We start from the raw sequence: 14,947 nt of genomic DNA, 5'->3' as shown, positions 1-14,947 counted from the left end.
GCACAATCACTGGAGGTACCCCTAATGGGCTCCAACATGATACATGGCCCAACAACCCAACAGACAGTGTCGCAGCACCAAAACAGAATCTGAATGCTGAATTTTTTCGATGATTCTCGTTGACTCTTATGAATTTTAAGGTGGTTCGGTTGGGTTGGAAAGCTTATCTCCTTAGCTTTCCATCCATATAAAGATCAACATAATATGAGTTCGGATGCATCCTGGACATCCATTTTAGTGCATACTATTCCTGGACTCCGAGGTGGAGACGAAGTTGAGTTAGACTTGATTTTCTCTTGTTGTGAACGTCCTAGTTTTTCCTCCTTGACATCTTGCATTTCCCAAGTCTTTGATGGTCCTCTCCAAGGTTCTTAATCATCAAAACATCCATGGCACAAAGCGTAATCTCTAAAATACAATTGACTATGTAAGAACGAACCTGGAGATTTAATTATCGTGTGCGTGCTCGTGTTGTCGGTCCATGCATTATTTGTATGTGAGTGATGTCCTCATCATCCTCGGTAACACGCAAAAATCTATAGAAAGAAATGATTATATCTAATTATATGAGTGTGTGAATTTTTTTTTTTTGTATTTATTTACCATGAATATCAACCAACTTGCAAGAGATTAAATTAATTAGTAATAATAATTTAAAACAGGAATATAATAAACGTGCATCATGCTAGGTCTTTAAATTATGCATTTAAACTTGAGACTCCAACTCAGAATTGAATTTGAAATTTTCAAACTAGAATAGAGAAGAAAGAAAATACAAATGAAAATAACAAAAAAAAGGATGAAACCTTACCTCTGCTGTGCCTCTCGGCTCGAGCCAATGCAGGCATGCAGCAGCCCACATGTCCCCTTTTCTTCTTTTTCTCTTTTATTTATTTTATAGCCGGACACCTGCATCATTCTTCTTTTCTCTTTTATTTATTTTATGGCCGAACACTTGCATTGCATCATTAGGATACATGCAAGACGCCAAGTTTTTGCACGTTTCACCACCATATGGACGCCTTACCGTTCTGCGTCGCCAGATTCTTCCTCAAGCTCAGTTTGTTACGGACCTCCCCAATTTCCGGCAACAACTTGATCCAGCCGTTACGACCATTTAATGATGTACAATTCTCCTGAGCTTTCAAGAGAAAAAAGAGGTAACATGAAAAAAGCCAATACTTTCATGCTTTGGCCAAATCTAGACACCACACACCTAGAAATGATCTGACCTCCCTACTAGCGCTTTAGTGACCTAAAATTGCTCAGCTTCTCCAACAATAGCTCCCATAGATCCTAATAGTTATAAGCCATCCGTCACCGAGGTACTTCAATGTCCCAGTGCACGAGAAAGTACAACAAATCAGAAGAGAAGACTCAACTCTCAGAACCATCTGACGAGCCACCACCTACCTACCTGCTTCCTCTCCGATCAGGAGGGAGAACTCAACTCTCAGAACCATCTACGACTCCATCTACCACTACAAAGCCTCCACCTGTCTACCTTCCTCTCCCTTCGCTCTCTCACTGGCTGAGGAAGAACCGAGACACTGGCTATGAGAAAGAACCAAAACAAGCCCACGAGCTGGAACAAAAAAAAAAAACGAAATCAACAGTTACATCAAAGTCTTCTGCTCAGGTGAATGCAAAACTTTGCGCCGTCAAAAGTTCAACATAAACGACCCAAGGTGATGGCATCATCTGTGCTGTTAAAATACATCTATATATGCGACAACACCTTTAGCCTACACTCAGTATGCAATCATTCAGTACAAAAAAAGCAAAGTCGTTCGACACTTGTTTCTCTCTGCTACATAGCACAATTTTGCTGCGAGAGGATCAGGCAATGAAGTATCTGTTCCTGAGTTTTGAAAGAACTTGATGTATAGTGACAGCCTGCAAGCAATGCATTGAAAGATGGCTTCAGGAAATCATACTCTACTGGCAGCGACTTGGTAAGGTGTAACAGATTTACCTCAGAAAGTTACATGACCTATTTCAAATGTATCTCATCCCAGCAATTCTTATGCGCCTTGATATCATGTACTGGGCAAGAGAGTACATAGCTCCTAGCAATCCTAACACCCGAATAGTAAGTATGTCTGTCATTATAATCGAAGGCAAGTTGAGAGGTAGCGTCAGCAGTAGCTTGGCATCTGTCTGTCTGACATAATCCCACATGAAGCGGTTGAAGAGTATGTGATTCGGCAAAGTGAGCACAAGAAGAGCAAAGTTCTTCACAGCAAACAGCCAGCCCGGGCCCCCGATATCAAGAGCCCATCCTCCATTGCCAGGCCAAGTCTCCTCCCATATCCTATACAACGCTGTCAACAATAAATAGCCAGAAATAGAAACTGTTACTGGGAAATAGCGCTGCCTATCACCAAACCCTGCGAAGATATCTGAATCCTGGTTCAGAAGCAGAAGGATTGGCGCCAGGAAGAAAATAGCACGGTTCGAGCCACCAGTGAGTGTTAGATTTAGAACCAGGCAGATGCCAAAACACAGCACAGTAGAAACATTGCCTATAGCAGGCATCCATGCTGCCTCTGCTGCCAACCGCTTGATGGTGAATGTTGGTGCAGCATGAGCTCTTCGTTGCTGGAGCAGCCTTGCTTTGGGTGGGAAGGCAGCACTCCGACTAGATGGACCATGCATACCTCTGTCTGCAGCCTTTTCACGCAATAGCAAAGTCAGCTCAAACTTGATTTCTAATGCAATAATCATGAAGATGGCAGCATAGAGACCCAAAAGTGACATTCTAGCCCCTTCTATAGCCAACATGTTGGTGAACTTCTCTGCTTCATCCTCATCTGCAAAACTTTTGGCTCTTAAGTGTCCTTCGAGCAGATAGGTGACTGGGAACAAAGCTACCAAGAAAGAGAACACCCATGGCAAAACCCTTGTGCTTGATTCAGAAGGAAGATGTGTGAATACGACAAAGACTGCTGCAGAGACAATTGTTGCAACAAGAAGAGGATACAGAACAACTGCCTGGAAGAAGTACTGAACAGAGATGTAGATGCCTAGTGTAATCCCCACAGCCACTGCATATGAAGTCCTTAACTCAACGACATACTTCACTGGGATGATGGATGTAACTGCTGCTAGTGTAAGTACCACAGTTGCAATGAGCAGCCATGACGGCCATGAGGGCTTAGATGCTACAAACCCATATATTGAAATGTCATCATCAGATAAATGTGCCGCTGTGATAAAATCCGACCGGTATACCCATGATAGCTTAATAGGAGGCTGCATAACAACGAAGAGAAGGCCTGTTGCCACAATAAGGACCAGGAATCTCTTCGCTGACTGCAAGGAAACATTAAAATATAATCAATTGGTGCAGCAACAAAGCATTTGCCATATGTAGAGCAAATAGTAGCATAAGAGGGTGAACAGAAGTACTAGAAAACAAGGGTTATAGTTCAATCTTTAACTTGAAGATGCTTTTCAGTAAAAGGAATCACATTCAAACACAGAAACAAAAGGCAAAAAAATATTCCTTTTCATTGACAGGAAATCAGAAATGTGTGGGCCATACTCCCTGCAATCAAATTTAAGGGTGTGTTTGGCATGGCTCTGCTCCACTTTAGAGCAGTTCTATTCCAAAACTCTAGGTGGACAACTCTGCTCCAGAATTTAGATTGTTTTCTCATAACTAGTGGCAGTGGCGGGTAAATAACTCCAAACTCCATGTCTAGGTTACTTTTTTAAGGCTTTCAGAGCAGCAAAAGAGGTACTCCAAAATTTGTACTGGAGCTCTGAAAACTCGATGGAGTTTACAACTCTGGAGTTAGAGTGTTTGGCAGGCTCTAGCCAACTCCTCCTTGGAGTTTTGCTCTAGAGCCATGCCAAACACGCCCTGAGTAGTGTTTCAGAGCTCGCTCCACTAACCGAACACACAACAGTGAACATGCAACCCCTACTCACCTCGAATCATACTATTTTATGCTGGAGCAAGCGACAATGCAGGGCTTGCGTTAACTATAGCATGCAGTCATATTAGAAGGGGTATCAGTTGAAAGACTGCATTGAACGTCAGTGTTCCTTGATCATTTGGTTCTCAGCTCAAACGACACTTAAAAAAACTGGAACTAATAATGTATTAACACACTCCCTTAAAAAAAGCTATTAGGACTAATTCTTATTCTGCCTTCATTAAGGGACGTTTCATTCAGGATAATTTTATGTTGGTCCAACAAACGGCTAGACTTTTCCATCAACAGAAAAGGCCACGTCTTCTCCTCAAACTTGATATTACTAAAGCTTTTGATTCGGTTTCTTGGCCTTTCCTCATCGAAGTTATGAAGTATCTTGGCTTTGGACAAATTTGGAGGGACATCATTTGTGGGCTTCTTTCCTCCTCTAGCACTCAGGTGCTTTTGAATGGCAGTCCAGGAGGACATATTGAATATAGAAGAGGACTCCGACAAGGGGATCCTCTCTCCCCCATGCTCTTTATTCTAGTTATGGATGTTCTTGGTCTACTGTTTTCTAAAGCTGAACACGCTGGTCTGCTCTTGGATCTTTCCCCCAGAAGACCTCTGCATCGGGTATCTATGTATGCAGATGATGTGGCACTTTTCTTACACCCTTCGGCAACGGATATTGCTATAACTCTAGATATTTTACATCTATTTGGGGAAGCTTCAGGTCTCCGCAACAACGAACAAAAGTCTAATGTTTATCCCATTCAGTGTGGGGGTGTGGAGTTGGAAATGGTTCAGGATTTTCTCCCTTGTGGCATCTCAACTTTCCGTGTAAATACCTGGGGCTGCCTCTGTCCCTAAAAAATCTCACCAAGGATCAGGTGCAGCCTATTGTGGATAGAATTGCTGATCAACTACCGGGCTGGAAAGCAGATTTGATGACAAGAGCAGGTCGTAAAGTGCAAGTTCAGCATGTGCTTACCGGAATGCTTATTTATCTTGCTATGGCGGTAAATATTCCCCCTTGGGCTATTAAGGCCATTGATAAAATTAGAAGAAGTTTCCTTTGGAGAGGGCGCAAGGAGGCCAGAGGTGGTCACTGCCTGGTGGCCTGGGGCAGAGTCTGTAGACCCCTACAGCTGGGCGGTCTTGGCATTTCTAGTCTTAAAGAACTTATCTGGGCCCTGCGCATGAGATGGCTTTGGCTCCAAAAGACTGAGCCTAACCGACCTTGGTGCAGCCTTCCTATCCAGGTTCCAGATAAAGCAAGGGCTTTCTTCTCGATGGTGTTGACTTCAAAGGTTGGTAATGGGGCTAATACTTTGTTCTGGACTGATAAATGGATTCATGGGCAGAAAATTGCAGATTTGGTTCCTAGATTATTTGATATCATTCCGAAAAAAATCACTAACAGAAGGACGGTTCAGGAAGCATTGACAGATAGAAGATGGATTGCTGATATCACAGGATCACTCTCGGTGGGAGTATTATTGGATTATCCATGGTTATTAAAACGTCGTTTAAACGACGATTAAGCGTCGTTTAAACGCTAAAACGCGATTAGTAGATAAAACGTCCGCACGTTTTACCAAAACTGCGTAGAACGTCCGTTCTGGACGTTTAAACGACGTTTACACGTCGGAACGCACGTTCTGGACGTTCTATGCGCTATATGGACGTTTTATGCTCATAGCGTTCGTGGGCCTTAATGGCCTAATGGGCCTTTACCTAGCCGCTGATCCAATGCGCGCAGCCGCTGATCCATCGCCGCCAGACGCCATCGCGCCCAGCCGCCCAGACGCGTGTGCTCCCGCCGCCGTCGCGCGCGCCCAGGAGCCGCCAGCCGCCATCGCGCGCGCCCAAGAGCCGCCAAAGCCAGACGCCGTCCTCCACCGCCCTCCAGGTACGCTGTCGGCCCCTTCCTCCCTCCCTCCGCCGCCACCCCCAAAGTCGCCGCCGCCGCCAGCTACTACCTCTCCCGTACCGCCGCCGCCGTACGAGCAGGTCGTAGGGGTGGGTGGTGGCCGAAGGGAGGAGGATGACGACGAGGGTGCGGCGGTGATACGGGCACACCTGCTCTCCGAATTCAAGGTCGTCGTGCGTGTAGGAAAAGTACTGGTGTTCGACCCGTCGTCTGGAAGGTCCCCACTCGCATCCTCTTCTGATTCTATAGCGAATTTTGGTTGAGAGTTCGGAGTTCTGCACTTCCTATTTGCCCTGCAAGGGTTTAGTGTTGATATTTCATTGGGATAGTTGGTCATTTTTCTCATTTTTCCATTCTTTCTAGCTGACTTATGTCTGTCCTCATTATTTTTCTGGTTGTATACTTGTATTGACTATTGAGACATGGAGATAAAAGTTACGTAGTGTATAACTTTTTATATCTGCAGCGCTGATGGTTTGTTTGGTAAATGGGGAATGGACAATACTCTGTTGGTTCCCTGTTAAGTGTTACATTTTCAATGCAGTCATGGAAATGGAATTACATGTTGCTGTTGTGAAGAGAGATGACCTTGGAAATGCTCATGGTCTTAGTCTTGATGAGTTCGATGATGGTTACTAATCATACATGAAAGTTGTAACTTGTGTTGTGTGGTTGAACTTATGCTAATGCTATTTGATTTGTGAACTCAACTTATGTATGAACTTATTCTATATTTGAAATTCTATGTCAAGTCTGAAAAGACATTTCAACGTTCGTTTAAACGTTGAAAAGTTGGTTCATAACGTTTTAACGTTTTAATAACCATGGGATTATCTTCATCTTTGGAATTTAATTTCAGATTTTGAGCTGCTGCCAGACATAGAAGATAAGCATACTTTTAGTATTGCTGCAAATGGGACTTATTCTGCTAAGGCTGCATATGATGGGTTGTTCATCGGGTCTGTGCATTTCGGTCACTATGAAAGAGTTTGGAAAACTTGGGCCCCCTCTAAATGCCACTTCTTCCTCTGGCTATCGGTGCTAAATAAATGTTGGACAGCAGATAGGTTGGCAAAGAGAGGACTTGATCATTCGGAGAAGTGTCCGCTTTGTGACCAAGAGTCTGAAACTTTGGATCATATTTTGGTTTCTTGTGTTTTTGCAAGAGAATTCTGGTTCCGGCTGATGTGCATTTTCAGACTACAAAATCTGGCTCCTACACCTAGTACGGTGTCTTTTACGGGTTGGTGGGAGATGATTGACAATGGCTCTGGAGATATGATTATGAAGGGTGTCAACTCCCTTATTGCCTTGGGAGCCTGGATTATTTGGAATCATCGGAATCGAATTGTCTTTGATGGAATCTCCCCTAGTGTTTCTGCAGCTCTTTGTTAGGCAAGGGAGGAACAACAGTTGTGGGAAATGGCAGGAGCTAAGGGTCTCTCCTTTCTTGCCGCAACCATCAGGGGCACCTAGCTGCCTGGTTTATCGCTGATGGGCTGGTTTTGTTTATCAGGAACTGTTTGTTCTTGTTTTTGTTTTTTCTCTCTTCTTTTTTCTTTGGTTTTTTATCCCCTCTGGGGAGGTCTTTTGTACTATGGTCTACTTTGGACCCTCTTTTCCTTCTACTTAATATAATGATGCGCAGTTCTCCTGCGCTTTCGAAAAAAAAAGGACTAATTCTTATGTTTTGTTAAGGAACTAAAACCACAATTGAGAATTACATAAATAAATTCCAGAGAAAAATGGTAATCCAAAAAAGTTCAAATTTTGAATGATGGTATCCCAAATCCATAAAAATAATTTGTTGAATGCATCACAGCCATTTCAGGTGAAGCATATCTTTGAGCATCATAAAACTCCCGCCTTGATCATTTGAAAACTCTTCAGTAATGGTAAAAATATAATCCATTAAATGAAATGATTCTCGGTTTCAAGTAAACAAAATAATGTCAGTAATTATGATCATACATGGCCAAACTTTGGAACCATTAGGGTCTGTTTTCAGTTCAAAGTTCAGAATGCATCCTGTGAAGTGAACTAAATCTTTTTCCTTTAATTTTGCAAAGTTCCTAAATTTGGAGGGAAGCAAGACAGGTTTGACATTCCAGATTGCAAGTGAGATCTGGATACATTTTAGTTTGACACTGCATCTATCTATTTAGCCATGTGGTCCTAAAAATATCCATGCTCTCACAGTCTGACGCTGTAAACACATCTATAGATTCCTAAAATAAAAATGAGTAAATTACCCATAGTAAGAACACCAAATATCATGTTCAAACTCTGGAAATGAACAGCCCTTCACAAGATATTGCTTGAGAACAAAAATAATAACAGCATAGATATCACATCTAATATGTTGTAAGATGTAAGATGATTGATCTTTTTAGCAAGAACGAATGTAACTAACAACTACCTGAGCATGAGGGAAATGGAGAGCGACTATTGGAATGCATGCAACTCCTGTCAAAAGAATATATGAACCCAGTAACAGACCATCTGAAGGAGGTCTTCCATTCCACCACTGTAAAGCTTCAAAAATTGTTTCCCGGCAGAGCCAGGCAGAAAATGCTATGACAGATGCATGAAAATAAGCTTGCCAGACCTTCATCTTAGAAGCTCCTTTGGACTTGTCTCTGAAAGTCACAAGTCAGAAGAATTTTTCATAAGAAAATTACAGAACAACAAAAATGTTGGTGTTTCAATCTAAACACTAGATTTACAGTAAATACCTGTAAAGAAGTAAAGGTGGGGTAACAGCAAGTAGCAAAACAGCTGAGAACCATATAACTGATCTTGATGTCATAAACAGCATTGCTAACTTTGATGAATATAGACAAGTTAAGATCCAAGCAGCTTTGGGCCCTAGTCTCTGATCAACATATAATCTCCTTACAAGAGCCAAGCCCAAAAAGGTTGTAATAAAAACCATATAATTAGGATAGATGATATCCTCTTCAAATCCATAATAATACATGGAGGCATAGTTAAACAATCGGTTCTCAATGTAGCATAGCAACAATGTATGACCAATAAGACCAAGTTCCAGAAGAAACCGAAGTTTTGTTGGAAGAAGTGCCAAACCAGGAACAGCCATTGCCATGATGACAGCTGCAACAACATACTTTGTGAAGGACTTCAATGGCATGCCAGCAATCCAAATATTCAGATCCCAATAATTGTGCACCACAAACCAAAGGACCATCAAGCTTGCAAGTGCCACAAAGGTAAAGTATGATGACAAGCTTTTCTTAGTAAAGAACCTTGCAACATAATAGCCAGAAATCATCGGCAGTGGCAGGAACTGCAAAAGTATTAACAAAAAGGCATTAAGTATGACCCTACACAACTATCTGTTGATGTGCAAACAAAATAACTGGTCATAAAATGTTGCAAGACTCAGGATAGGGTTGGTAGTGACAGGGCACTAGGTAAAAATTGGTAGCAACAAGACATGCGCATTATACCACTGCCAGGAGCCTAGATGATGCTATATCTTTATACGTCCAATGAGACCATTCTATCCTACTCACCATGTAAAGGAACATCTCTCTGCTGAACAAAAGTCTGCTATTCCACAACTCTACGTGATTAGATACTCATGTTGTCCTTGAACTTTTTTAATATGAAATTTGAGTACCTAAAGAGTTTGACAAGAAACAATAGAGTGCCCCCCCCCCAACAGAAACCCATCTTAAAAAGCACAGTAGCATCTATTCATATGTGCCATTTGGAATTCCTGCACAGGGACAAATATCAACAGGCACATAGCTATCTAATTTTACAGCATAGTTTTGCAATACTTACACAATGTGGATATTTAATACAATCTAAATAAGGTTTAAAAAAATTGGCAGCACTGCAGCATTCAAAAACCCTGACCTCTGCCAAGGAACTCACTAGCTTCGCACAGCGCCACAGCCATAATTCAAGTACTAAGCAACATCATTGAGATATTGTGGTGAGGATGACATGAAAAGTAGAGGGATTATAAGGGTGTAAGTATTCAGGTACCCAGCTACAACATTTCAAACAAAAATGCATGAGTCAAGTCAAAGCAAACAAGAACCACAACAATAGTTAAAACATGTAATACATAATTGATGAGCATCTACTAACAGCAATGGTCAAGTACTATTAAGTATGAGTATGTTGTATGTATGGCAGCACAATATCACAATTTATTCTCATTCAAATATGAGTAACGGTATTGATAGTTTCTTTACTGCAGTTAACCCACAAAGCAACACAATGATTGGAAAATCATCGCAAAAACTACACTTCTTAGAAAGTAGAAACAGTTTTATAAAACAACACTTTTATTAAAATAGGTACAAAAACAAAACTACACCTCTAGGAACCAATTACACAAAATTATGCTTTTAAAGGCTTAAAACTGAAACTTGCAATGTAGTTTTATATGGATTGGCAATCAAAGTGTATTTTGTGAAGTTAATCTTACAAACTGTAGTTTTGCAATATTAGTTTGAATATATGTGTAATTATATGAAGCTAGCTTTTGACAGTGTAGTTTTGTGATAATTTTTTTAACAAACTTAGTGCAGTTTGTGAAATTTACTTTATTTATCCATGTCAAAATTGGCATAAATCAAGCAAAAGATTATTAAAAGAACTGTTTTGCTTCAGTTTGCTGGTCAGAACTTTTGAAGATTATCCAAATAATAATGATCTCACTGTATAAAGAACTGCCTGATCCATCCAAGACACGGTTCTTATAAAGCGGTAAGGTGAGACAAGGTGTTGGACCACCGCCTGGACGCCTAGGCGAAGCCTAAGGCGAGCAAGGCGACGCCTTATCTATCTAAGAACCAGCAAGACAGTAGCATGGAGAGGAAGAAAAAGAAGGAAAGGGGTAGCAGGCCCAGCCCACCATCTAGCCCATATATCTTCCCCTGCTGCCCCCCTTCCACAGCCGATGGAACCGCCGCCGCCCCCAATTTGGTGTCGCTGCCCCTGATTCAGGCGACGCCGCCGCCGCCCCGATTCGAGCCGTCACCGCCCTGATTTGGCCATCGTCGTGCTGATTTGGGCCGCCGCGCCGCCACCCCGATTTGAGCGCCACCACTCCAATTCAACGCTCCCCTTCCTCGTCTCCCTCCCTCTTGCTGGTTCTTCACTGAGCGACACGGACGCCTAGCTACTTTTGGGCGCCTGGTCGCCTACGCCTTAAAAACTATGATCCAAGAAAAAACTATTATAATCTAACAATACTAAAATTTAAAAGTTATTGCTGCTAAAGAACCAACTGAACATAAGAATTTAGATCCTCAACAATACAAAGAGACAAGAAAAATAGCAAACACAGAATTGGTGTAAAGTCTCATAGAACTGTTTAACCATACTGTATCTATAGTGTAACAATGTGACATAAAATGGACAGACATCAATGGCAGTACTAACTTAATGATAAGAACAATAACTCCTTGACCAATTCATCTAAGAGCTACTACTAGTACCTGATGTATAACCAGTCTAAAATATGTGGAGTCGAGACAACGAAGAGAAACTCAAATGTTCCATACACGACCAGAAGCAGTGATTATCATTAGTAAGTCCAAAGCTTTATATCGACTTTACAATACAAGATGTACTTCATAGAATTACATTTGTTGGTTCAACGTAGCATGCAACATGAATTACTTTAAACAAATCAAAGAAGATATCAATTGCACAAAGGAGGCCACAACATACCACCATGGGGAATCCAATGACTACAGCTCCTGCTCCACTGACTAGCACTGCCAATCCTGTAAAAGCCACAGAACTAGCAGCATCCCCAACCTTGCCCGCAGCATGTGCTGCAAGACCCAAAGCGCCACCAAGCATTGTGACAGTTACAAGCAGGTAATTCAGCGGTGGTGGAGCATGAATGTACCTTCCAAACGAGTGGAACACAACTCTCACCTCAAGGCAAAGCACCACCACGACCAGTGCGACGAACCCATTCACAATTCTTATCTGGTCCATGGTGCGTGCATCCCTGGTGATCCACCACAGTGCACCACGAGTGGATGCATACAGCTGGAACAAGAACGGTATGAAGAACAGCAACAACAATTCACACACACTGGCCAACGATGTGAAGAGTGTTGCACGATGGGACACGGCATGGAACAACACCGGCACGAACAGCACATACAGAGAATGCACACAGCTCTCCAAGGGACCAAGAATGCCATCACTGTCCAGCATTGGAGCATCCTGCTTCCGGCTATTGAAGCTGGACCGACGGGGTATAGAGAACAGCCAGTAGAACACCATGCAGAACGTGGCAAAATAGTAGGATGCATTGGCCATGCCGACCGCAGACACGAGAGCCCACGTGAAGAGGGCGGGGGCGGCAATGGGCACACAGGCAAAGAGCAGCCGCTCCAGGGCAGCAACAATAGTCGGGTTCTCGAGCTGGATCCATCGGAACTGCAGCGACGCCCAGACGCCAATGAGGAAGGAGGTCTCAGCGCAGAGAAGCAGCGCGAGGACGGTCAGCGGCAGCGAGGCAGCGGCCGCGGACGATAGGGAGGCGGAGAAGAAAAAAGCGACATCGGCCGCGAGCAGCGCCGCCCAGACGGTGAAGAAGGAGCCCTGGCGCAGCTGGAGCGCGTCGAGAAGGTATGCCGCCGCTAGGCCGATGGCGAGGACGGCGAAGACGGGGAGCCCGCCAAGGTCGAGAAGGAAGGCCGCGGCAGGGACCAGGGCCGCCGCAAGGCGCGCGTTGTGGGCGAACGCCGGACCCGAGGCCGAGGCCGCTGCGGTGGCAGCGCGCGGTCCAGCGCCGACGTAGGAGGATCGGGGCCTGTTGGCGGAAGAGGGTGAGGGGAAAGATACGAGGGGCTTCGGAGAGGATGTGGAGTTGCGGTGCGGCGCGGGGGACGCGGCCGATGAGGGGGACGGGGAGTGGGTGGAGAAGGTCGGGGTGGATAGCGACGGCGAGATGAGGAGACGCCCGTGGCGGGACGTGGATCCGGATGAGGGATCCATGCAGGCGGGGGCGGGATCTAGGGTTTTGCGCCGGAGGGCTAGGGTTTGGGATGCATCGGCCGGCGGGAGGGGAGAGAGGAAGACGACGGCGACGGAGTGGACGAGGAGATCTGAAGTGGGAGAGTGGGGGCAGGGGCGCGGTGGGGAAGGGAAGACGTCACTCACGGTCACGGCTCACGAGTCACAAGTACGAGCACATATTCTGTGCAATCACTTATTTTGGTGCAAACGTGCAATCAAACTAACCAAAGCATCCAATCCAGATCCAACGGTTTCATATGGAAGGGATTAAAAGTAAAATAGGTACTATGTTTTAGGTGGAAGGGGTTAGCCAAGCGCATGGGTTGAACAGGTAGGAAAAAAAAGGTTCTAGGCTCGCGAGCCTGCTGGCTAGGAGAGGCTCGCGGTCTGAGCCGGTTTAGAGCCGACCTAATAATACGGTATTATGTTGTTGTATTATTATGTTATTGATTTATTTTTTTATTTTTAATGAATCAATGCTAGATATAGTTTAAATTATATTGCTATTTTTATATAGTTTTATTTTATATATAATGAAAATTTATAATTAATGTTTTAAAAGGGACTTAATATGTCGGCTCGTAAGCCTGAACGAGCTCGAGCCAAACCTAATGTTTCAGTTCGTAATACGACTGAGTAGAGCTGAGTATGGCTTATTAAGTGACCGAACCGCACCAAGCTCGTCTCGGATCGTTTCTAGCCCTAGTCTGAGGCGCGGTGGTTGGGCCAGGGCGTGTGTGCCGGCCGATGTGGCGATGTGTCATTGGTTGTCTAGAAAAAAGCTTTCTAAACTTATAATATCTTCATTTTTTATTTGACGCTACATAGTACAACTTTACGCTAGAAAACGTCAAATGAAAAATCGGAGGGGGCATTTCGTAAGTTGTTAATTAGCTATCGGGAGTAAAAATAGTGTAGTCTCCAATAGCTTCTTATATTTAGATAATAGTTTGATTTTTTTGAATTTAGTTTTGGTAGGCCTACTCCCGTCAGATTTGTTTGACGATAGGATCGAGGGTAGTGGACATCGAGAACAGAGAAGGTCGGTCGACGTGACCTGTTGGGAAGTGACAGTCCGACGACGTGACCTATAGATGAGTGATGGTCCGACAGTAGAGGAGAATGTTGTGCCACACATGTCGAACCTGACTACTTCGTTGTACGGGAATTGAAAAAAAGAGCATGCTGGATCTTACTACCTCGTTGTATAAGAAATGGAAAAATGAACACGTAAGTGTGAAGGAATAGGCGAAAACTGTGTTTAGGGAGTTACTATCGAGTTGTCAAATCTAGAGAGTAGATGGGGCTAGATAGCAAGTAACTAAATTTAGCAAGTCCATTTGAAGAACTATTGAAGAAGCGTTTTTATGTTTACTTCTTAAATTTAAGATTTAGAGAGTTGTTTAGAGAACTATTAGAGTTGTTAATAGAGCCAACCGTTGGCTTAGGGATTCTTGTAGTATGTCATTTAGTTGATCTGTATCGGGGTTAGCTCTTCAGTATACAGGACCCCACTTGTCTCTCTCATAAAGCTTCTTGGTTATTGTGTCGAAGTCGGTTGTAAGTTTCAGCCCACTTCTTCTCTCTCATATTCTTCTCCTCCACCTCAACATTTAGTTAGCTATTGCCTCTTATTATACTTGCTATAATGTTTAGTTACGAGGCTAGCTCTTGTCATATCGGATGTTTGGATACTAGTTAGAAATATAAGACAAATCTATTAAGCCTAATTAGTTAATGATTCGCTTATGTGGTGCTACAATAAACATTTTCTAATCATAAATTAATTAGCCTTAAAAATTTTATCTCACTATTTAGTCTTTAGTTGTACGATTAGTTTAATAATTAGACTATATTTAATATGTGTGATAGGCATTCAAATATACGATATGACACATGCTAAACTTTAGTTCCGGACTAAATTTTGGATGCTAATTAACTAAATCACCACTAGAGCTCACGACGCCGATATATAATAAAATAATTCTCCATTATTTTAGTAAAAAAAGTAAGAAAAACATAGAGTAACATCTGATTTTTTAAGTATAGAGTAAAGAAATTTTTA

The 14,947-nt window shown here is 43.0% G+C and overlaps 1 protein-coding gene and 1 pseudogene across 1 annotated transcript; both read right to left on the bottom strand.

Annotated features, from left to right (window-relative positions):
- Positions 1–1,587: 1,587 nt before the first annotated feature.
- On the bottom strand, positions 1,588–13,066 carry LOC103648029 (no exine formation 1). Its single transcript, XM_008672531.4, has 5 exons — positions 11,575–13,066; positions 8,595–9,166; positions 8,279–8,498; positions 1,976–3,315; positions 1,588–1,896 (listed from the first exon to the last, which is right to left on the bottom strand). Exons 1-4 carry the CDS (start codon positions 12,859–12,861, stop codon positions 1,999–2,001), a joined length of 3,396 nt encoding a protein of 1,131 aa, XP_008670753.1. The 5' UTR covers positions 12,862–13,066; the 3' UTR covers positions 1,588–1,896; positions 1,976–1,998.
- LOC103648028 (uncharacterized) lies at positions 3,326–8,272 on the bottom strand (annotated as a pseudogene).
- Positions 13,067–14,947: the final 1,881 nt, after the last annotated feature.

Source organism: Zea mays, chromosome 2 (assembly GCF_902167145.1).
Source record: "Zea mays cultivar B73 chromosome 2, Zm-B73-REFERENCE-NAM-5.0, whole genome shotgun sequence".
NCBI classification, from domain to species: Eukaryota; Viridiplantae; Streptophyta; class Magnoliopsida; order Poales; family Poaceae; genus Zea; species Zea mays.
The sequence above is the reverse complement of the archived record's forward strand: the minus strand, read 5'-3'. Positions and strand labels throughout refer to the sequence as shown.